The sequence below is a fragment of the Microtus oregoni genome, unplaced genomic scaffold, assembly GCF_018167655.1.
Source record: "Microtus oregoni isolate MIOR12 unplaced genomic scaffold, Mior012 000004F_ref0000308, whole genome shotgun sequence".
Classification (NCBI taxonomy): Eukaryota; Metazoa; Chordata; class Mammalia; order Rodentia; family Cricetidae; genus Microtus; species Microtus oregoni.
The window spans coordinates 3,349,077-3,373,622 of record NW_024543063.1 but is presented as its reverse complement, the minus strand read 5'-3'; the positions used below and the strand labels follow the sequence as shown (position 1 = coordinate 3,373,622).

The following is a 24,546-nucleotide window of genomic DNA, read 5'->3' as shown; positions in this document are numbered from 1 at the left end:
AATTAAATCAGGAGCAGAGAGGAAGCCAGTGCCCCTGGGAAACACTGGGAGCAGCTCCCAAATGTAATAGCCCCTTCTAAGGACATGGCCTCACTTCTCATCAGTGGCACTGGCCCTTGTTCCCTTCCCACTTACATCCTAGCCACTCCCCCAACTATAACTTCATTTGGGCCCCCAAGTCCCAAACAGGTCATCTATCCCACATCAGGGGAGCTTTAGGCTCCTTGCTTCTTGGTCACCCTATACTACTCCTCACACTAGCCTCTGTCCCTTGTCTCCCTGGTCCCTCAGCCCACAGGGGCTGGGCTCTCTGTGCAGACCACCCTACATTCAGAGGGAGTTTGAGGCTGGAGCTAGCCAAGCACAGTGTTGGGGAGCAGGGACCTCATCTGAGAGGAAAAACCAACAGCCTGGAAGTGGCTAAGAGCCCGAACATCCACCTCCCTTCTTGATGAAAGCAGCTCGGCAGGACAGATGCCAGACGGAGCTGCCAGGACCCACGGAGGCACTATAGAGGTGCTGCTGGGACAGGACACCCCCCACCTCGGTCACCACACAGTCCACTGTTCCCTGTGCCAGCGCCTGCTCAGGCGTGAACCCTGGCCTGACATTCCACACTTGGGCTTCCCTCCCCTAGCAGTCAGGGTCGGGGCCATCCAGAGAGGTCCAAGAACCTTCAAGGTACTCACTGCCCAGCGGCTCTGTTCATTATCTGAACCTGGTTCAGCCTGGTGCCTGAAGGCACTAGCTGTTCTGGCTGCTCTGGGTGGGCTGGCCACATGCCAGAGACTTCCATTATTATATCACGCTGCTCCTGAGAGGTGAGGCCATACCTAAGGGGTGTCCCATAGGTCACAGGCAAGAGTCCGCTCTCACCTCCCTAAGCCTACCTTGTCCTACAGGCTGATGCCCATCACCCACCCAGGGGTACCCTGGATCAGGTGGCCCTCACCTTCAGCCTCTCAATAGCCTCCTCACTGCCTGGAGCAAACAAGATGCGCTCGTGGAGACTGGACACAGAGGCCGCACGGCTGGACAGAGCTGAGAGCGAAGATGAGGGGCTCATGCCCACCAGGGCATTGGTCACTGTGAAGAGATTGTTAGGGGCTTGGCTTAGCTCGGTCCCGCCCCCGTTATGGTTACTGTTCTCAAGGTCAGACATGTCTAAGACGTGAAGGGAAGGCAAGAGAGAGAGAGGGGGAGAAGAGAAAGAAGCAGTTGGAGAAAGCAAGAGGCGGGTCAGGAGAAGGCAAGAAATGGGAAGCACAGGCAAGGCACAGCAGCCTGGCCCAGTTGCCCAGGACAAGCACATGCAAGGTCTCCTGCTACCCTCGGTCCTGCCACTTGCCTGGCCTGACCCACGGGCCCTCTCTTCCCTTAACAGCACCCATCCCCGTTCTGTACATATACCACTCCACCCTCCCTTTGGGGCCTTTTTGCAGACTCTGCACCTGTGTTCGGAGGCCCATGCCTGTTAGCCACCTCACAGCATCCTGCACCTGAGGCCAGGAGCTCACCTCAGATCACTCGGTCACCTGTCCCCCCTACTCCCCAAGGTTCATTGTCATCTTCTGTGCGTGGGCTCTACTGTGAGCTGAGCTGTATTCATCATCCCACTGAACCCAGAATGGGCCCAAAGACTACCTGGAGAAGGTGCAAGGACGACACTCACGAGGGAGCCCCTACTCTTCCACCACCCCAGAATTCCACCACCCTTACAGATGGGAGGCTGGGCTATGGCACCTGGAGGAGACGTGCCAGGCCCTTTCCAGTAGAAGCAGACACACAGCAAAGCAGCAGCCAACACAGGACAGCACGGGGCACTGGGGAAGTGAACCCCAGGATGGAAGAGATACTGTGGGGAAGGACTCGGCAGCAACCATTGCTATATTCAGCCTCAAGAAACTTTCAGGGACACGGATGTGGGGCTAGGTGGAGCAGGAGCAGAAAGAGGTAGATCTGGGCCAAAAGCCAGGATAGCATGGCCTTGTGGCCCCCCAAGTCCTCAGGCTCTAACATCCGGCCTTTCTAGGCCCATGGGTGCTCAGAAGTCTAGCCCAGCCACTCTTGACTGCACTCTGCCTATTTATTGCCTCAGTTTCCCACGCAGACAGGGATGAACCAGGAACATTCATGGGGGAGGCAGAAGAGGGTGGTGAGACCTCCCTCCCCACCCGTGCTGCCCTGTGGCCCCCATGGCCGGGATAAAAGCAGGGGTGCAGAGCAGCAGTGGGGAATACACACATTTGGGTCCTCCGGGCACAGTGTTGGCTATGGGGAGGGCAGGCAGGGGAGGAAGAGACAGAGAAACAGAGCAGTTTGTCCCCAAGGGTCCATGTACCCATCTCACAGAGTGAATAGCATCAGGGAAAGTAGGTCTTCAATGTAGGGACATAGGACCCCTCAAAGTCCCAGCCGCCGCAGCTGACCTGGGGGCTTCCAAGAAACATTCCCTGGCCTGCTTGGGCCAGCTCCAAACCCAAACCATGCAATCCATACAGGTCAAGGCCAGAAAACCTGGCTCTGTCCTTGCCCGCCCCGGCCTCCCACCCCAAGGCATTCTGCCCAGGAGCTGGAGGAGGGATGAGGCTTTGGGCAGCTTCAACACTTCGCGACAACTGTAGCTACCGTGAACAGCACAAGGGTAGGAGGCAGCCCCAGGAGAGAGGGCATGAGGCATCTGAGGCCCCTACCCCACCCAGGGCAGACTGCCACGGACACTCACTGTCGGTGATATCGCCAAGACCTTGGGCGTACAGCAGGTCCCGTAGCCTGGTCACTTCATCCTTCAGTTCTCGAATCAGCTTGTTGTTAGGGTCTTCGTTGATAATGGCATTGCAGCGGATTTGCTTGGCCCGGTCTGCGTATCTGGGCAGCAAAGGGATAAAGGAGTTGGGGGATGGGTCCACAGAGCAGACCCAGGGGTGCTCAGAGCTCTGCCTGGTGAGTTCAGCTGGGGAGAAAAATCCTTGACCTAGGCTGGCAGAACGAGAAATCAGCCCACCACTCTAAAGGATAGCCGTTGGGACCAGTGGCCAAGAGCGTCCTACTGGTGAGATAGTCCAGCCTTTCTTATCTACTTAGGAGGTTGTGGTGTGGGGCACCGAAGGCACAGCACGCTGTCCTACTCTATACTGACACCTTTAGACCTGAGTCTGACATTCCAAGATAGAGAGGACCACTTTAGAACAGGGGTACCTGATGCTCAGCGTGCTATTTGCCATCCCAGAAGCACCCGGGAATTTTCCATGACACAGGCTCCATTTTCCACAGGAAGTGTACACTTTATATAGGCCAGACATTCCCAACCCAGGCAATCAAGCTGTCTCCTGCACCCAGGCTTCCCATCCCAAAATGCCCACCTCACAGTGGGAGATTTGGGGAGAGCTCATGGGACCTTATTTGCTAATTTAAAGTCCTCCACTCCCACAGACAGAAGTATGGCTTTTCCAGCCTGGAGCCACAGGGCTCTGTGCCCCCCTGAAATGTTTCCTAAAGTATATATAACAGGGGCAGAACAGGCCATGAACACCTTAGAGCTCTGGAACCTTACTGCTGGCCTCCGAGTTCCTAGAGAATGTGCCCCAAAGGAACATGGAAAGTCATGTGCTGGCCCCAGGGTCCCCGGCAGAACATACCTCAGGGTGCTGAGGGTCTCATCGTAGTTGATGTCTGCAGGGCTCAGGGCTGCCACCATGGCTGTCCTTGAGTTACCTCCTATGGGAAGACAATCGATTTGTACACAAGGTCCTCTTACTGAAGCTATCGGTGGAGATGATGAAGCCCAGAGAAGACACTGAAACACAGTCCTGTGTGACGGGGACAGTGGCAGGTCAGGGGTTCCTTGGCTGCCCCTTGGCTCTCATAGCCATTTTTCAGTCTCCAGTCATGGGCCCCTTTTCCTTGTAGCAGAGATAAGTTGTGGAGAGTTCGTTTTTGTTTTATTATTTTTGTTTTGTTGCTGTTTATTTGTTTTGAGATTGATTTCTATATTTGTGGCCAATTTTTTTTTGACTCATTTCTACCATTTCCATTGGAAGTACTCTCCTCAATATGCCCTTGCTCTTGCCTGCTTTACCTCAGAGAACCGTGTCCTTGGGGCCACATTTCTGAGGTGTGGCTCTCCAGTGCATCTCCTACAGAGACTGTGAGGAGAGAAAGGGTTGGGCACAGACCCCAAGGGTCTCTCTATGAGAGGATTCTCCCTGAGGCTCTCCTCTAGGGCTAAAACTGCGGCCCTGTGAGAAAGGCCTGCTTCTGGCTTAGATCTCATCCCAGCTGAAGGGACAGGTAATTGTGGCAACACCCCTGTCCTCTCACTAGGGCCCATGTGGCCCTACATGCTGTCATCTACTTGGGGCTGCCATGACACGATGCTGGCCTGAGCTGAACATCAGCCTAGCCAGTTGTGGGGTGCAGAGTCATGTAGCCAAGGGAGCCAGGGAGTCCCACCTAAGATCTAGCTTATCACTCTGAGGTGGCAGCTTCTCCATTACAAAGGCATCCAGAGAGGACCCTGAGGTGAGTTTGGAAAGGATGGGTTTTATGCTGTACATCCATCAGCCTTCATCTATCGTCTCTCCCCACTTAGAATTAAGGGCCCTCGAATATCAGTCCCTCAAATTGTAGCAGGTCAGCAGTGCTCGCAGAACCAAGGGCTAGGTCCCTGTTACAGACAAAACTAAACTAAAAATTCAGAGAAGGGTGGGAACTTGTTCAGGTGTCATAAATAAGTTTACCCAGAAGGTAGACACCAAGGCATGTGGTCTTTGGGTCCCAAGGGCCATTATGGCCCCTCAAACTTGCTTTGGTTCACCCACCTTTGCCCCAGACCTTAAGGGCTGTACTATGAATCAACTGGCCCTTCCAAGCTTACTTCAGACTTTCCCAGAAAAGGCAAGAGGCTGCATTGTGGCTGAACAATGAAATGGTTTTTCCTCACACAGAGATGGGCATAGCACAGAGTGGAAGCCAGAGCCAGGTGACCAGGGATTTGGCGCATGCTCACCCAGGTTTTCCCGGAGAAGCCAGGTCAATACGGAGTCTCGATAAGGGATGAAGTCTGTCTTCTTTTTTTTCTTGTTCTGTGGGGACATTCAAGGTCAAGTCTGTGTCTACTGGAAGGGAAGAGAAGGGAAGAGAAGGGAAGGGGAGGGGAGGGGAGGGGAGGGGAGGGGAGCGGAAGTGGGGAAGGAAGCAAGGACCATGTTCTCAGTGCCTCCCTAAACTTCACCTGAATCCTGGGGTGCCACTTCCAGGCAACTCCAATCTGGGCTGAGATCAAGGCCAAGCTAGCACATCCTTCTAGCTCCTCCCTCGCTCTGGTCCACTCACTGGACTCGAGGCCAGGAATGATGACATCACTGGCCACTGTGTCTCCCCCCTACTCCACCAGGACAGCAGCCCCTTCCAGCAGGGGGGAAAGACTTCCCCACAATGAGGCACTTCCAATATCCACACAGTCTGTTCCTGACAGAACACTCTCCTATCCCTAGAAGCCAACTCTGAGCCCCTCCTTTAAATAATTTACGCTCCCGGGCCTCCCCTGTGCATGGGCACCCTCCATATTCTTGACCCTGGCTTCTCATGGACACTCTGTGAGGGACCTAACAATGTTGTAAATTACAGATACATAGTTACTGCCCAATGTCTACTAGTTCATGGTGCATTTGTTTGCAAATCGGTAACTGAGCATCTGTTGTGGCCCACAGACACAGCCGGTCCCCTGAGCCGTCATCTCTCCCCACTCAGGATTCACGCAGCAAGGAGAAGGGTAATATCAGTCCCTGGAAACCTAGCAGGTCAACTCTAAGGGAGGCACACAGGCACCATCTCAAGGGCTGTTCCGTTTCCCCGGATCTGCACAGTTCATCGTCATTCCTAGGACGATTCCTAGGACAAGCTCCACTACCTCACAACCGAATACATTTTGGATGTCCTTACACCACACCATCAAAGTGGGCTTCAGAACCATTGCCCCAACTTCTCTATGAGCAGCCTGCAACAGTGCCACCCCCCATGCCCTCCCAAAGCTTGTCCACACGAGGCACCTCCTGTGTTGCCTCTGGAAACTCAGTACAAGAAAAACTATTTCTGGTTTGGTTTTCTAATCTAGTTCCTGAGGTTGAATTCTCTGCCATATATTGTATTTTTTTTTTGTTCCCACAACTGGCATTTGTCACTTCAGCCAAGGAGCCCGAAAGTAGCCCATTATTCTACTGTTCCCATTCCATCCCCTGGGAGCCGGTCCAGCTGTCCAGTCTTCTCTGCCTCTCTCTCTCTCTCTCTCTCTCTGTCTCTCTCTGTCTCTCTCTGTCTCTCTCTGTCTCTCTCTCCCCTCTCTGCTATCTCAAGCCTGAACCACTACCACACTGACTTTCTACTCTCCCGACTACCATGCCAGGCCACCTCACTCGTAATCTACACTCTCGCCTGAGCGTGGACAGCCCTGATTAATCTGACTCAGTACTGCTAAAAATCCACCCACTCCTTTCTACTAAATCACAGCCAGATTCTGATGGTGGACCCAAGACCTCACACCCATCCTCAGGCCCGTGGCCTTCCTCCTCATCGACAGCTGCTTCCTCTCCAGGTTCTGTTCCTCAACCAGCAGCTTCAAAGCTCACTCCATTCCAAGAAGTTTTTCATCAAAGTCCCTCACACAGCTCCTACACTGTCCCCACAAGGTCCTCTGCGGCGTCACTGGCCCTCACTCGGTCTCTCCCAGTTAAACACTGCATTCCTCAAGATGGTCCTCACAGCAGTGCCCCCCCTTCGCCACACTGTGTAGAATGCATTCCAATTTGCAATTACATTTTCATGTTCCTATTTATTGTGCCTCTCTCCAACTGTGGAGCCATTTGGGTTGTTCATCCTAAGACCCGGCTGCTAGCACCGATCCCCAGCTCAGAAGCACACTGTGCTTCCTCATTAAGTGAATGAATGAGGTGTTGAGTTTTCTGATGGAACTTGCACAGTAGGGAGCCGGGGCCAAGGACTTCTGACCCTTCTCCCTTGAAGTTGAAGCACTCAGCTTACCTTGTTGGGTCCAGAGTCCTGAAAAACAAAGAACAAAAAGAGTCTGAGAACCTGGAGCAAGGCTAGGGTCCAAGGGTACAGCGGACAGAAAGGACAGGCTGGTTCCAGAGGGGCAAATGGCAGACGGGAGCCCAAGTTCATGCCAGGTATCTGTCATTCACTGCCCAGGCACAGCTGGCTACCCTGAACTGATCGTAAGAGTGTGACTTCTCAGGCTGTTGTCACACAGCAATCTTTGTATACACTTAATAATTTCAGAATAAGATACAGTCTCTAGAATCTTCCCTGGTGTTTTTTTGGGGGGCGGGGGTAGAATGCACTGTCCTATGGAGACACCTAGCTCTTCACCTCCAAGGACTGTGGGCTCCCTCTAGAGGATGGTTTTACCAGACCCGCAATGGTGGAAGCTAAGCACTGCGTTACCAGTTTATAAGGACTCCAGCCCAAACTCACAGTTGACATGTGGTAACCCTCAGAAAGGTGCGATGAACGAGGCCCATCGTCCCTTTTTTACAAGTAAGAAAACTGAGGTTCAGGGGAGTAATTCTAGATTGTTATTTCGTTTCCAGCTTTGTGGCACTCTCCCCATCTCTGAGTTTTCCATTGAGCCCCAGCTCTCTCTCTAAAGATAGAACCTGGAACATGCGTGAAAGACACCCAGCTTTTCCTCGGGGACAGGTGAGGGTCACTCCTCTGTAGCCCACCCCACCAATTTAGCTCCAGAAGCCTGGAGCCCACTCACCATTTCAGCTAGGGCAGAGATGACCTTCCCCAGGGTGGTCAAAGATTTGTTGATGTTGGCTCCCTCCTGTGTGTGGAGAAGGTGGTCAGGATGTCAGCTGGCACCCAGAGCCTCTTGATCTAGCAAGGTCCTTCTCTGGGGCCTGGTCTGTGGGGTATGGGGCTGAGACCCTGAAGCTGATCTCTGAGGTCACTAGGGACAGAGGATGCTGCGGCAGGCAGCTAGCTGGTCAGAATTCCAGGGTTCTTGCTCAACCCCCATCAGGACCTTAGATAACCTCTCACACGTCTGAACCCACACAGAACAACCTACAGGGGCCCTTCCCAGTCAGCAGATCACGGGCATGCGCCAAATGCAGATGCTCAGGAAACTAAAAATGCTCCTTCCTGACACACAAGATTGTTTTCAGAGTGGGTACGCCCTCAGGACACAGGCTAGGCAGCTCAGTCCACGGCTGCCCCACAGCCTATCTCCCTGGGGCGGGAAGCAGAAAGTCCTGGAGATGAAGTCCAGTGGTAGACACTAGGAGCTTACTCTCAGACTGGTGTCTGTTCTTGTTCACTGGAGCCGGAGTGCCAAGACTGATATTCTGTCTACTGAAGACCAAAGGCTCAGGCCCATGTACCCCACCATCTCTGTTCAGGCTTGCCTTTGGTGGTGGCCCAACCTTGTCCATCCCCAAACAGACTCCCTTTCCAGCCCACCCTGGAGCAGCAAATGCTTGGACACTGGACCTCTGAGCAGATTTACTGCTCTCTCTGGTCATGATACCCTGGCCCTACCTTGAGTCGTGTGCCCTTGGCTCCCGTGGAATCAGCGCGTTCACTGCCAGCCAGGTCCACCAGGCTGATTTTGCTCACCTGAAATGGCAGATGCACCAAATGCAATCTCCTGCTGCAAGTCCCTGATTTGAGACTGTTGCAGGGGCATCTTGTCCCTCTGGGGATAGTCTCATGAGCTGCTTGAGAAGCTATGGCCACACTCCTTCCCTGAGGTCCCCCCAGTTTCCTTCTGCACCCCCAGTCACAGCTTTTTTTTGACGTTCTATCCCAGCGAGATACCACACCACCCCTTCAGAGGCTGCACACACCTCCCCCAGTCCTGCCTCCTTGGGCTGGGCATACTGTACAGCGACACAGGAGGCAGACGCAGGGCATGTCACCCATTTCCACAGATGTCTCTAATCATCTGTGACAGATTTTGAACCCAGGTCCACAAAAGGCCATGGCTGTCGCTTAGCTGCCTCATAGGACACTGGCCAGGCTCCCTGCAGGGAAGCAGTCAATCACATGACCCCAGGAAGGCACAGCCTCTCCTGATTCGATAGTGATGTAAGAGGGACCCTCTCAGAGAAACCCTGGCAGTAAAACCTTGCCTTCTCCAGTGACCTCAGCCTTCCTCTGCCTTCCTGAGCCTCTTCCTATGTCATGGGACGCAGCTGGGAGCATGGCACCAGGCCTAGGTGACCCCAGCACTATCAGGGACCCCACAGAGACCTTAGAGGAGACTTAGCTCCTCTACAGAGCTCTTTCCTGAGGCGTCTGAGAGAACATTTGCACAGGAGGACCTTCCGGCAAAGGGATGGCAAGAGGCCCGGAATGATTCTGCTACCCTTCCAGAAGCCCACAGGTTGGATAACTAAGACAAAGACCGCAGGAAACAATACTCAGACAATGGTCCAGACCCACTGAGAAGGCCAATGTGTGGCTTGGAGGAGGGGCATCCGGAGCAGGAACTGCCAGGACTGTGCTCCTCAGCACAGGCACTGTGCTCCCTCAGCATAGGCACTCTACCTAAGAAGACACTGCTCACCACACGTCCTGTTCCCGGTTGGGACCCCACCGCTCCGGGAGGAGTGGGAGACCCTGCCCTACCAGCCAGTATCAAAGGCCCGCAAATACCACTGTAACCCTCCACCCTAGCCCTGTGGCAGCTACCACCCGAGGCGGAACCTGCCCGCCCAGACCACGCTTGCTCACTTTCTCCGTGGTAATGTTTGTCTCGGCATCATGGCGCTTCTGGGTGAAGATGATGTTGAAGACAGCGTGAGAACGGCTGCTGGTCTCGTTCATGTTTGTGGCCGCCACAGTCCTGGGAGCAGGAAGCTGAGTGAGGTTATCTGTTCCTTACCCAGGGGTCAGACGTGAGACTTAGGTAGCAATTTGCTCACCTAGGTCAACGGGACTCAAATTCTGCAGTCTGGCTGTGACCACACCGCCTGCCAAGACTCAAGCCCAGTTTCTGCCTGCTGGTTCACCATGGAGGTGCTTAGCCCTCAAATGGTGTCTCATATATGGGGGGGGGGCGGGTGGCTGCAGAGTCTCTGGTGTGTCCTGTTACTGAGGCTCAATATCACCCAACTGGACAGAAGTCCTCACAGGTTTAATGTGGGGAAGCCTCTTGGAAGGGACCAATACCCACCACTCATCTATCTCACGCCACTGCAGGTTCTCTGGGGGTCCTAGGAGGGTATCATGTCCTCAGTAGCCATACCCCACAGAAGTTAACATAGGCCAACTATGTGGCTGTCAGGTAAAATCCCAAAGCTGCCTGGGACCGGTGGGGGTTGGTTCCAACACTGCCCCAACCTGCCAAGCACCTCACAGAATCTTCCAAGATGGAATTCACTGCAATGGCTCAGAACCTGGCATGCGAGGGTCACACTGTCCCTTACATGCACTGAGGGACTTTATGTACAACCCTGAGGGTCTGTCGGGGTAGTTCAGGACACACACACACATACACACTACCTCAGGAACTGACGGCAATCACCTGAGCAACCTGAGGCAATCAATGTATGCAGAAGAACAATCATGACACCCAGTGTCCCAGGCTAAAGGGGGTGGATTGCTTATGGCCACCATGATGAACCTCACAGTTTCTAGGCTTAGGCTTGATAAAACGGCTGCCCTTGGGCAAGACTGGAGCTGTTGGTATTGCTATCAGAGCCTAGTTACCGGAGGTGGCAGAGTCACACAGCCCATTTGCTCAGCCCATGAACAGCCCTCATCACGTGGGAGCCAGGGCCTCTCTCAGGCTGAAACAGGTCCTCAGTGACCTGGTACACGAAGCCCATGCTGCCCTAGGAGTCACCACACAGACCCATCGGGAGGTAAAATCAATAGTCCCCCCAAAGACCAGGTCAGAGGTGGGAGTGTGGCTAAAGAAGACAAGTCATCCCACTTACCTAGCCTTGTTCCCTGAGTCCATGAGGTCCTGGATATCATTGTAGGAGGTGACAGCCAGTTTGGAAAGGTCTTCCACATAGGGCCCCAGCAAAGGGTGCTCCCTCACACGCAGGTTGCCTTTATTCTTGGGGTTCAGGAGGTCACGGACCCGCTCACAGTAAATCTCCATGTAGCTGACCTGCAGAGCAATAGCATCAAGACCCCCAAGTGAAGCCAGGCCGTTAGGACCCCAAGTAAGGCTAGGCTGCAGCATCAGGACCCCAAGTGAGGCTAGGACACACCATCAGGACCCCAAGTGGGGCTAGGCTGCACCATCAGGATCCCAAGCAAGGCTAGGATGCACCATCAGGACCCCAAGTGAGGCTAGGATGCACCATCAGGACCCCAAGCGAGGCTAGGATGCACCATCAGGACCCCAAGCAAGGCTAGGATGCACCATCAGGACCCCAAGCGGAGCTAGGATGCACCATCAGGACCCCAAGTGAGGCTAAGCTTCACCATCAGAACCCTGTGGCAAGGAAGAAAGTTGATCCCTGAGAAGGGCACACAGGGCGTCTAGCCTGTGGCCTCTACGTGAGGTGAATGTCATCCCATCTCTTGCTGTCCAGTCCTCCCTCTATGTAACTGACCGACAGGACCAAGCTATGCCATCAGGGACTCCAAGGCAGGATAGTGGCTGCCTGCCTACTGGGCAGGGCACACATGGGTACTCAGCCTGGGTCAGCCTACTTCACCCTGCCCTGCCCTCTCCCACTCAGAGCCATCTTAAAACTAATGACATGCCACAAGCCCCTGTGGTCACCCTGGGGGCACCTCAGCTTCAAGAATGGAGCCACAGTATAGCTCAGGCTCTGTGGTGTCTGCCCCTACATTGGGCAGAATAAGCAGCTATGTAATAAACACCTGCCAGGGGCCAACTTCCCATCACCCCTCCTTAGCGCTGAGAGTCTCCAAGTCCCGTGTGGGCATGCTGACACCGTCATAGTGTGGATAAGTGACAGGAATAGATATTCATTTTAGGTCAGAAAAGCATCACCAACCACACCTAGAACTCCCCAGATCTACACTCAGAAACAGGCAGCAGGCAGGAAGTCCTACCTCCACTGAGTAGGACATGTTGTCATTGGTCGTGTCATTGATTCGAGAGAAGAGGTCTTCGCAGAGCTGCAAGGAGGGAGAGAAACACGTTAGTGATGAGGGCTGGTGGCTCAGAGCCCCGCCCTCACGGTGCTGTGGGCAGATTGTACCCAGGCAGGGGTGCTCCTTTGCCCGACCCCTCTGCTTCCTCCAAGATTCACATTCCAGTGTAAAGACAGGAATCCAAGCACCCCACCTTCTAACTCTAGTGTCCCCTGGTTAGTATCTGACCCTTTCCTAAATCACCTGTCACCCCATCCTCATCTGCACAGAGGCCGGGGCCACTGTTCCTCAGCTGACCCAGCATCCCTCCTTCTCTGAGCAGGACAAGTATGGACCCAGCTTGGATCCTGAGACCTCCTTTCTGGGAGGAGAGAAGTGTTGGAAGATGTCAGACTTATAGTGGCTTCTGAGGAGTCGTTTATAAACATGTGGTCACCTCTTGACATCTATCCCGAGTCCTCACAACCCCCACATAGAACATCTTCCCAGCTGGTGTCTTATCTTGTGGCTACACCCCCATTGGGTACTGTCAAAGGCTGACCCCCTCCTGCAGCCCATCCCAGGCTCTACTCCTTCCTCCTCTTAGGCCTCCTCCTGCTATCCTTTCTAGGCCCCAACCATGCCTGTGGGATGATGCCTTGTTGGTCCTTCTCTTGCTTGCCCATCATGGTGTAGGACTTGCCAGCCCCTGTCTGCCCATAGGCAAAGATGCAAACATTGTAGCCCTCGAAGGCATGCTGTAGCATCTCTTCCCCAATGTCTCTGTACACCTGCTTCTGAGAGGCATAGTTGATGTCCTCAGGCTGCAGAGAGAAGAGGCGTGGCTGTAAGAGATTGTCCCTGAGTCGTTGGAGCCCAGATGGGGTCAGAGCCTTAGGGTGAAGGGCTACGCATCCTGTTCCTGACTAGGAGACAGAGGGTGCCTGGGCAGCGGAGGGGAGCAGGGCAAAGAGATCACAGCTGAGTGTAGCATGTGCAAAGACCCAGAGATAAGAGCTCAACCCAGCCAGTTCCTGTGACTGTGGTGGGTTTAGGGGCTGAAAGAAGGCAGGGCTCCAGAGCTCAGGGACCATGTAGGCTGGACATTATCCTGAGGGCAGAGGGTTCCTCAGGCAGAGAAAGTATGGCCAAGCCAAAGGGCAGAACTGTGGAGGAGGACTGGATGTGGGGGAGGCAGCACTGAGGAACTCCAGGGCTACATCCAGAGATCCAGAGGCCAAGGAGCTTGAGGGCACAGACTGCATGCTTCTAAAAGATCCAGAAAGAGGTGGACTGTGAACAGGGCTTGATGTGGACAGGATGCGGGGGCTGGGGAGGGCGGAGTCTAGAGTCCTCAAGTCTCCTCGGGCTTTGAGGAGTCTGGAGCTCCCGGGCAGGGCTCAGCTTTGGGATTTCTGAATTTGGAATGTTTGGGAAAGGGGAGAAGACATAAGGGAATGGTCACAACTGTGATGCTGGGACTGTGAACAAGAGGATCTTGTCCTTAGAGGTTGGTGACCAACTCAGGGTGACCCTCCAGGTGAATAGGGTAGCGCCTTCATTCCATTTTATAAGAGAACATGCAGCTTAGGGAGGTCTCGGGACTCCCGAGGGTCACACTCCAGTCAGGGCTGGGCCAGTATTCACAACACCATCCTGCCTCTCCCCAGATGCAGCTCACCGAGGTATGTGACCAGTAGGAATAATCGAAGCTGAAGCTCTTGGGTGTCTCCTTGGGCTGTTTGGGGTTGACAATCGCTGCAAAGGACACAGATAATGAGGTTGGTTAATTCTATGCATTGGAATCCCAACCATGCAGATGGCATCCTAAAGTAGAAGCCTAATCCTCAGAGAATTCCAGGCAAGCCAGACCAACCCCCAAACTAGATGGGACAAGAGCCCCACTTACAAACATGCAAGAGTCTCTGCCCTTCTGTCTGGGGTGGACTCATGGGTGTCAGAGAGCATCACCAGGCCAGGCCTGTCATCTGGTGACTTCTTCCTGAAGACAGTCATACTGCAGGCTCCAGCTCCCTTATGCTATGGTTCTACAGCCTACTGGTCTACCTGCCCTGCCTGGCACACTTGTGCCTCCAAAGCAGCTGACGTCTAGAGCACCCTGGCACATTGCCAGTCCTACCTCCTGCAGGCACACTCTCATGCCTGCACAGCTCATTTGGGTGTTTGTGGGTGGCATGCTCCCATTCTTACAGGGGAGGTATTCACTGCCAGGCATAACACAATCCCCTCCTCTCTTGTCAGTAAATGTCTTCTAGCCTGTTGTTACCACCCAGGCTCATGGGCCTATCCCCTGACTTGTTTCTCCTGAGGTATCACAGTGTCTGCCTCCTCTCTGCTCCTCACAGAGGCCCTATCCCAACCCCAGAGACCCAGATGACTGAGGCAGCATCTTAGTCCCACAGCCAGGGGACACAGTCTGAGTGAGCACTGATGTGTCACCAACAGCGAGGGCCTGAAGTTTCCCGGGAGAGACCCCCATTAATCCGGGAGGCCCACAATGCCACACCATAGCCTATGACATGCATCTCCAACAGACCTGACCAATAGCACCAGTAGCAATGGAGAGGGGACTTGGTTCCCACATCCTAAGGCTGTGCTCTCCAGGTTGTCAAAGACAAAATACCTAGGGCTGGAGAGATGGCTCAGTGGTTAAGAGCATTGCCTGCTCTTCCAGAGGTCCTGAGTTCAACTCCCAGCAACCACATGGTGGCTCACAACCATTTGTAATGAGGTCTGGTGCCCTCTTCTGGCCTTCGGCATACACACAGATAGACTATTGTATACATAATAAATAATAAATAAATATTTAAAAAAAGACAAAATACCTGTGTATGATAGAGACTTGAGGACCCCAGGCCGGATGCACACACTGCCCTGAGTTCTCACATCCATAAAGGACATGCGTCCATCATAGTCATCATCAGTTCTGGAAAGCAAAGCTCTCTACCCCCAGGACTCTGTCAACTTGGGACTAGTCTTCCTCAGTGAGAATCACAACAGAGCCCATAGAATCCCTGGTCACCTACCAGTCTGCATCCAAGATGACTTCCTGCTACAATATGGGGAGGGCCCAGACACCTGTTCTCAGTCATAAATAAATTATTTTCTCAAACCTGCACCCACTTCAAAATGACGCCCTGGTATGTCAAGGTGACTTTGTTTGGAGATGGGGGGGTCACTGCAGATGGAGTGTATTAAAGTGACATCATCAGAGGGACCCTCATCTAGTATGACTGATATCCTTACAAAACGGAAAAATTCGGGGACACACACAGGGAGAACGCTGCATCCTGTTAAGACAAAGATAAAAAGCACAACACCAAAATCCATCTGCATTCCAAGAGCTCTGCAGGGGCCTGGGGGAGATCCTCCCTCCCCACCTCAGGAGGCCTTAGCCCAGACTATAAATCTGCAGCGTGGCTGGCTGTGTAGTACATTCCAGAAGTTAAACTAACCTTCCATGATTTGTCATGGCAGCTCTACCATTGTAACAAACTCAATGTCCCTCAAGGCTCTGGTCAAACATCCGGCCCAAGAGACACAGGGAGACCTCTCTGCTCAGACCTTACCTGGGTCCCTAGACACAGTGACTGACCATTTATTTATGCCCTACCACAGCACCTCAAGGGGGCAGTGGTGCAAACTGACCTAGTTTCATGTTCTGGGACCCAGGATCAGTGGCCTCAATGCAGCCAGAACCCGAGCCGTGGAAACGACTGCCTTCTTCACTGCAGCCTGAACTGGGCCTCTGAAACCCCAGTGAGTAAGCCAGGACCCCTTTGTTTCATGCCACCATCGCCCTACCTCTGTTGGCTCTGCTCCTTCACCCCTTGTCCTGTCGATCAAAGCCTCCACATAGTCCCAGATTCCCTATGGCTGCCCCATTCTCATTCCCGGACAGGCCTGAGCTCCGGACTCCATGTCCCAACCGCCCCATCCTCTCTGGCTCTGATGGGGTCCTGGTATTAGAGGTATCAGTGTACCCCCATATAAGCCCTAAGCTCCCCGGGGTTGGAGCCTCCCAGGGCAGAGGAAGTATGCAAGCTCATGGGAATGGGGCAGCAGACAATGAATGGGGAGGAGAGGTCTTCATTTCAAGCTATAAGTGGTCCATGGGAAGAGTCTCCTGTGGGGCCCACCTGGCATAGAACCCTAGGCTCAGACCCTGCTTGTTCTCAGCCCCCCACAGCCTGTCTCCTGGATCCTGCAGTATGTTACTAGAAATACCTTCTTCAGTCATTCCCCGCATTTCACATAACACAGAAGGCCTAGATCCCATAATGCACCAGGCCTGGCTGTCCAACCACACACAGCTCCCTCCCCCATCAGTCTGATTCTCATAAAAGCAGAGCCCGTTAGGCCAGAAAGCAACTGGCTGTTCTGTGGAAGCAGGGGGAGGGCGAAATGGGGCCACTTAGGCCTGGAAGCTGGTCCCCTGGACCAGCTCATTAAGGCTTCAGCCCTTCTACCCTTGACTCTGGCTGGGCCCCCGGGCACCAGGCTCTTCCATGGAGGCAGCCACCTGGTGAGAAGGACAAAAGTGAGGGTGGGGGCAGTGTGCAGAGTGGCAAGGGGAAAGAAATTAATCCAGCGGTTTTCTCAGCATCAGAATGTCCCCTACAGCCAGGAACACAGCAGAAGGAGGGGATGAGTGTGCTGTGCAGAGGCAAGAGCAGGTGCCTCCTGACCCCAGGGGTTTTCTGTGTGGCGAGAAAGCTCAGAAGTGGCCTGAAATTGGGACTGTAGGGAGGACCCAGCATCACTTCTTTGCACAAGTGGGGAAACTGAGGCCTAAAGAGATGTTCCACCGAGGTTGGTCCCAAGTAAGATAAGAGAACAGCAGAATCCCTCCCTCTCATGCTCTCTATCCCTGGCTCTCCAGGAACTCGCTTCAGGGCTACATCCTGGGCTGATCCCTTAGTGTGAGACTTGTCACCAGCCCACCCGGAGGCCTGCACAGGAACATGGCTGAACCAGAGCCCACACTCCTCTGAGACTAGAGTATGACAAGAGGAGAACAAAAGGCAAGAGGCACAGACTGCCCCATTGTGTAGGAGACAGACCACGAATAAAGCACACAAAACATTGTTTGCCCTGATGGCAATTACAGAACAGCAGGACCTAAAGGTGCTGGGAACACCCCACAGTGATTCCAAGGTCCTCCTCCTCCCTCAATAGGCCGAGAGACTACCCAAGGGGGCATCAATGGATGCATCTGAGACCCTCAACCCCAGCAGACACCCGTGAGCTAGGAAACGACCGGCCAGGTGTTTGCACAGGTGGTGGACACTGTGATGTCATCATCTGACACCCTGAGGAAGGACCAGGTATCTGTTGGTGCCAACCACTAGGTGCAGTTTGGACCAGCAGAAGCTTGTAGAAGGCAATGGACAAAAGTCACGTGAGACCCAGGCTCACATATCCACCAAGCCCAGACAACCATAAGCAGAGGCAATGACCAGTTCTAATCCAAAGATGAAAGCATTTTAGGGTGGACTGTCATGAGCCTAGTCCACTCAAACCCTGGGCCATTCGCAGAGGACCCCAAAGTGGGCCCAACCAGCCTAGGAGTCAGAAGATAGGCCGACAGCTCCCCTGGTGGAGGAATGGGGGAACTACAGCAGCAGCTGGCCCTGTTGAGCACTATTGCCCATCTGGGTGTGGCTGTCAGATCCTGAAAATTCCAGCAAGACTCCCACTGTGATCTGCCCACCTCTCTGCTGGTCTACCACAGCTCATTAAGAAATCTTCCCAATAAAATAATGAACAGACAAGAGCCTTAGAGCCTGGTCTCTCTCCCATCCCAGCAGTCAAATCCTGCCTTTGATGGAACCTTTAGGGCAGGTCTATGTCCCTGGCCTTATGGAAGGGCTGTCCCCAGGCTTACTGCTTTCTATTCCCCAAGACCAGACCAGACCCCACACCCCAACTTGTCAAAGTTTGACATGACCAAAATGAGAAACACAGCAAAGAACAGACAAAGTTACAACCCGGGGCTGTAACCATGAAAAAAAAAAAAAAAAAGAATGAAATTTCTGTCCTGGCAATGCTGAAGTATGCCCGAACAGCCTATATACAGTGGTTCTGTTGAACTTGTCCGTATTGGGTTTCATGGTCTAAGTTGATGAGGATGACTGACCAGGTCTCTTCCTCGAGAGAGCACCAGATCTCATTACAGATGGCTGTGAGCCACCATGTGTTTGCTGGGAATTGAACTCAGGACCTTTGGAAGAGCAGGCAGTGCTCTTAACCAGAGTCATCACTCCTGAGTTAAATAGTGTTGGCTTCCAGCCTGAAATTCATATTCCTGGAACCTCAGGGTGTGATCTTACCTGGAAACAGGTTTTTTGTTGTTGTTGTTGTTGCTGTTCTATTGTTGTTTGGTTTGTTTTTTTAGGTTTTTCTTTGTTTTGTTTTTTTCCTTTAACATGACCTCACTATGGTACCTGAGTTGGGTCCTCCTAGTCCCAGGTGGTACTCAGCCTGAGCCTCCTGAGCAGCTGAGATGACAGGCTTGCAAACAGGATGGTAAAGATGTGATCAACTGTTAGTTATGCCTTAATCCTTGTAAAAAGGCCAGAGATACATCCAGGGATGACACACGCCTGTGTCTCAGGCCAGGCTGTGAGATTGAGGAAAGAGCATGCAAATGGATGGAAATAGAAAACACTATCATGAGTGAGGTAAGACAGACCCAAAAAGAGGAACATGGGATGTACTCACTCATATTTGGTTTCTAGCCATAAATAAAGGACATTGAGCCTATAATTAGTGATCCTAGAGAAACTAAATAAGAAGGAGAACCCAAACAATAACATATAGGCATCCTCCTGAATATTAACCTTCATCAGGCTAGGAAAGGAGACAGAGACAGAGACCCACATTGGAACACCGGACTAAAATCTCAAGGTCCAAATCAGGAGCAGAAGGAGAAAGAACACGAGCAAGGAACTCAGGACCGCGAGGGGTGCACCCACACACTGAGACAATGGGGATGTCTATCGGGAACTCACCAAGGCCAGCTGGCCTGGGTCTGAAAAAGCCTGGGATAAAAACCAGACTCACTGAACATAGCGGACAATGAGGACTACTGAGAACTCAAGAACAATGGCAATGGGTTTTTGATCCTACTGCACATACTGGCTTTGTGGGAGCCTAGGCAGTTTGGATGCTCACCTTACTAGACCTGGATGGAGGTGGGTGGTTTTTGGACTTCCCACAGGGCAGGGAACCCTGATTGCTCTTTGGGCTGACGAGGGAGGGGGACTTGATTGGGGGAGGGGGAGGAAAATGGGAGGCGGTGGCGGGGAGGAGGCAGAAATCTTTAATAAATAAATAAATTAAAAAAAAAAGAGTTCAAGGGTAGCCTGGGCTATAGTGTGACTAGTAATCCAGGGAGCCTGAAATGGCCCTATCCTATAGCCATACTGATGAATATCTTGCATATCACCATAGAACCTTCATCTGGCGATGGATGGTGATAGAGACAGAGACCCACAATGGAGCACTGGACTGACCTTCCAAGGTCCATATGAAGAGCAGAAGGAGGAAACATGAGCAAGGAAGTCAGGACTGCGAGGGGTGCACCCACCCACTGAGACAGTGGGGCTGATCTAATGGGAGCTCACCAATGCAAGCTGGACTGGGACTGATGGAGCATGTGATCAAACCGGACTCTCTGAACGCAGCGGACAAGGAGGGCTGACTGAGAAGCCAAGGACAATGGCACCATGTTTTGATCCTACTGCATATACTGGCTTTGTGGAAGCCTAGTCTGTTTGGATGCTCACCTTCCTAGACCTGGATGGAAGGGGAAGGACCTTGGATTTCCCACAGGGCAGAAAACCATGATTGCTCTTTGAACTGGAGAGAGAGGGGGAGGGAAATGGGAGGAGGGGAGGAGATGGAAAATAAACAACAACAACAAAAGAAGAAGATACAATCTGAGACTCTATCAAACAACCAACCCGAACACAGGGACACGGATAGCAGGGAGACCAAGTGACAGCAGTGTGGCCACAAGTCCAGCCAGACATTTGGAGAGATCATAAAAGATGGTCCCCTGCGTGGAGAGGAAGCCCCTGCACATGCCTTGGGGTTGAATGTCTGGCTTCCATCATTTGTGCTCATCTGTTCCCTGGGAGCCCTCGGCCCCCACACGCCATGTGGCTGAGGAAGGCTCAGGGCTCTTGAATGCAGGCTAGGTTGGCTCTTAAATCTGGCTAGTAGGCATGGTCCCACGGTCGCATGTTACCAGCAGTTGTTGGTAGCCATCATGGCCAGTACTCACTTGTGGTGCTCCCTGACATCTGGATGATGCACTTGGAGTCGCGGCTCATTTCCCGGGAATTGAAGGGGCGGACACGGACCGCCACCTTCACAGAGGCCCCGGCCATTTCTGTGGAGTTTGTTGGTAATTCAGCAGCTGCGGTTGCCCCAGAGAGGGCAGAGTCACCTGGAATGGGGAGAAGACACAAATTAGGAGCAGTGTTCAAAGAGGCAGTACAAGGGTACCTGGCCGTACCCACAGGACTTCTCCGCCCACTTCGACCACCCCAATGACACAGTGTGGTGACCAATGGACAGGACACAGAAGTGGGAGCAGGTAACTGATTTTAATAGCACAGAGCTAGGCTGAGTGTAAGGAGCCCTCCAGCCAAGAAAACTGGCTCCCTTCTCCCAGCAGCTATGATTTGCAAATGGCTTCTTGGTGAGGGATGGGACTTTGTGTCCACTTCCTTTCCTCAGTGCTAGGATTTGTCTGGGTTGAGACTGTACAAATTTTGAGCATGAGCCAACAATGGGTCTATCAACCACACCCCAGGGCAGTATACTCAGGAATAGTTGACCAACATAGAACAGATGCTGCGTTATTAGTTTGTTTTGTTTTTGTTTTCTTGTGTGTGTCCTGGGTGGGGTGAGGGGGTGTATGTTTTTTTCTTATTTTCATTTTGTGCTGTTTTGTTTCTAAGAAAAGAATATGAAGTTGAGCGGGTAGAGATGGGGAAAGAGGTAGGAGGAACTTTGGAAGGAGAACAAATATAACCCAAGCCAGGTGGTGGTGGCACACGCCTGCCTTTAATCCCAACACTCAGAGGCAGAGGCAGGTGGATCTCTGTGAGTTCAAGGCCAGCCTGGTCTACAGAGTGAGTTCCAGGACAGCCAGGACTGTTATATAGAAAAACCTTGTGTCCGAAAACAAACAAACAAAAATTAATATAACCCAAGTATATTGTATGAGAAATCTTTTAACTGAATTAAAAAGAAGAAGAAGAAATTGGTAACCCTCACACCTACAGGGTTCCTTGGGCAAGGGTCACCAGCTGTGTGATTCACCCCTGGGCATTGACTTATGGGTGTGCCAGAGCGCAGGGTGAGAGTGATGAGCCTACACACAGGCTGAAGCTGGGGCGTGATGACCTCCCTCGGGAAACAGCTCTTCCAGAGGCTGCCGGAGAGGGACAGACCGCCCTACGGCTGATGGGAACAGAAACTGGCGGGGACTGGATTCACGCCTTCATGGCAGCCCCTCAGCTCCAAGGCGTAGTGCCAGCCACTCCGAGAGCAGGTGCCACCTTTCCCAAATCCACGAGTGGCCACCTAAGAAGGACAGGTGAAGCGTGTTTCCTTGTGTTGACATCCTAGCCAGGGATGAGAGTGGGGTGCAGGCAAGCCCACGAAGTCGCTAGGACAGGAGTCCTAGGCAGTATTGTGCAGCAGCACACCTCACGCCCTTTAAGGCAGTATACCCTGCGACCGAAATAGTAAGTCATTAGCAAGGGAGAACATGTTTGAGATACACGACGTGGTAAGCTTCTCCTGTTCCCCAAATTTAGCTGTGCAGATGCTCAATTCCTGTCACCCAGATATTTCCACAGGACTTTCAGTGAAATCTGGCAAGATAAAAATCTTTGGGAAATGAGGACAAAGAACAGCCACACACCTCCCCCCAGCCCCGGCATACACGATAAGCTGTGCTCATTTCAAGGCTGGAATGGTGTCTGGTCTAGTTTTATTTCTGTTTCTGGGATAATACAGACCAAAAGCAACACAGGGAGGAAAGGATTTATTTGGCTGAGACTTCCAGGTCACAATCCATCGCTGAGGGAAGTCGGGGCAGGAACCTGAAGCAGACACTGTGGAGGAACACGGCTTGATGGCTCATTTGTGGATTCATATCCAGCTAGCTTTCCTATACAGCCCAGGGCCACCTGCCTAGGGATGGTGCTGCCCACAGTGGGCTGGGCCCTCCTACATCAATTAATAACCAAGGCAGTTCCTTACAGGCGTGCTCACAGGCCAATCTGATTCAGGCAATTTCCCAATTCAGATTTTTCTCTCGGATGACTCAAGGCTATGATGTCAACTTGGCAATTAAAGCTAGGCAGAACTGCACCCACGTGGGAGGTTCTGTGGAAAAGACAGATTATATCCACAGACTGACACACACACACACACACACATTACTATATATGCACATACATACATATATACATACATGCATACATATGTGTATATATACATATTGTGTTGTGTATTTATGAAAATAGTAATGTTTTATAAGCTCAGCATTAGGGCAGCAGTTGAGAATACTGGCTACTCTTTCAGAGAACCCAGGTTTGAGTCCCAGAATCCACACAGCAGCTCACAAGCATTTGTTGTTCTGATATCCTCTTCTGGTCTTCGTAGACACTGCACACATGTGGTACACAGACATACACGCAGGCAAAACACTCACACACAGACAGTGAAAAATAAATTAAGGTCAGCATTGAACAACTGGCCTCTTTGAATCATGAGCTGGAACTTTCTTTTTGGAAGCACAAACACACAGGTCTATTCCCTGGAGAAAAACAAAAATGCCACTTCAGGAAGCCGGCAAAGCAGTCCTGCATGCAGGTGGGCAGCTGTTGCAGATAAAATGTTCGATTTTCCAAGGATTCAGGGTTACTGAAGCAGCTAGAGTACCAGGCCAAGATTCTAGGGCAGGGGGCGAGAAGGGTGCAGGAACAGAAAACACTAAACAGTGCTGGCTCCCAGCCCAATTTGCATTCTGGACACGGGGTGAGAGGCTGAGAGACTGGAGTCTTTCCAGGCAGAGAGCTGTTGCTGAGTGACAGAAAAACCTGCAGAGCTGTGGTGGAGAAACAAACAGGGGGCCACGATAAGGAAGCGGGATGCCAAGGTGGACACACAGGCAGCTCTCCCTGGAAGACATCTGGCAAGTTCTGAATCCCAGGTAGAGAATTTCAGAGCCCAAGCCAAGAGCCTCTGAGAGTCAAAGGAAATTTCCACAGCGGTAAGCAAGCACTACAAACTGCGGGGGTCACGTAGGCCATTCTTGGAAACTCCAGAGATGCACAGCAAAGCCCAGTCGACGAGGCCACATTGATGAACCCTGCCACAGCCTGGCCTCAAATGATTGTGACTGAAGCTTGTAGGGGAGGTGAGTCACCTGCAATGGGGCACAGCAGTGTCAGGGTTTGGATGGCATCTGTTGGTAGCGTGAGCCCTTATATCAAAAGTTACAAGGCCTGAGGCTGGAGAAACGGCTCAGCAGTTAAAAAAGCTTACTGCTCTCACAGAGGATCTACGCTCAGTTCCCAGCACCCACATGGTAGCTCGTGACCAGTTCCAGGGGATCCAGTGCTATCTTCTGCTGTCCTTCAAGGGCTCCAGGCATGCATATGGTGCACATACATACATATGTGCAGACAAAAACACTTATACACATAAATATTTTTAAATAGTCTGAATAAATGTTACAGGTTATAAAGGGACAAGAAGGGGAAAACCAAAAATTCAAACAGGGGAAAATAAAACTACACACTATACAGACCTAGGAATTATCAACATGGACTTTCAAAACACAGGACAAAGGACAGAGGACTTCAGCGAAGGGGAGAATTTTACCAGAAGATTCGTATTTTTGTTTGAAATTCAAAAAAATCTTTATCCTATGTGCATGAGTGTTTTGCCTGGAGCCCAGGAGGCCAGAAGAGGGTATCAGATGCCCTGAACCTGGAGTTATATATAGATGAATACACACACACACACACACACACACACACACACACACACACGCTGTGAACGGCACCCAGGTCCTGCATAAGAGCAAATGCTCTAACTTCAACACACACACAAACACACACACAGGGAAGAGATGCTGTGAATGGCACCCAGGTCCTGCATAAGAGCAAATGCTCTAACTTCAGATCCATCTCTCCAGTCCCAGGACTAGAAACTATAATGCATCGAAAGGAAATTCTCAAACTGAAAAGAAAAATTCCCAAATAAACAACAACAACAACAAAATGCAGATGAAGACACTGAATAGAATCGTGGATGAACAGGGCAAGCAGCAATACGGAAGCAGATAGAACGAGTGCAGTAGAAATCCAAAAGACAGAGATGAGAGCTCAGGTTGTGGAGGGACGC

At 52.1% G+C, this 24,546-nt stretch overlaps 1 protein-coding gene across 17 annotated transcripts in view; it reads right to left on the bottom strand.

Annotated features, from left to right (window-relative positions):
* LOC121447572 (kinesin-like protein KIF1A) overlaps positions 1–24,546 on the bottom strand; it is a 90,159-nt gene that overhangs the window by 46,373 nt on the left and 19,240 nt on the right. For 9 of the 17 annotated variants that reach the window (XM_041650892.1, XM_041650894.1, XM_041650895.1 and 6 more), the window contains exons 2-15: positions 20,399–20,563; positions 13,769–13,845; positions 12,732–12,911; positions 12,067–12,132; positions 10,968–11,146; positions 9,760–9,871; positions 8,563–8,640; positions 7,781–7,846; positions 7,039–7,056; positions 5,009–5,084; positions 3,639–3,717; positions 2,726–2,868; positions 2,245–2,271; positions 953–1,086 (exon numbers count right to left, since the gene is read on the bottom strand). In XM_041650892.1, coding sequence (XP_041506826.1) covers positions 953–1,086; positions 2,245–2,271; positions 2,726–2,868; positions 3,639–3,717; positions 5,009–5,084; positions 7,039–7,056; positions 7,781–7,846; positions 8,563–8,640; positions 9,760–9,871; positions 10,968–11,146; positions 12,067–12,132; positions 12,732–12,911; positions 13,769–13,845; positions 20,399–20,504 — 1,341 coding nt within the window. In that variant the 5' untranslated portion in view covers positions 20,505–20,563. The remainder of the gene's footprint in view (positions 1–952; positions 1,087–2,244; positions 2,272–2,725; positions 2,869–3,638; positions 3,718–5,008; positions 5,085–7,038; positions 7,057–7,780; positions 7,847–8,562; positions 8,641–9,759; positions 9,872–10,967; positions 11,147–12,066; positions 12,133–12,731; positions 12,912–13,768; positions 13,846–20,398; positions 20,564–24,546) is intronic. The other 8 variants (XM_041650896.1, XM_041650898.1, XM_041650900.1 and 5 more) reach the window with 1 other exon arrangement.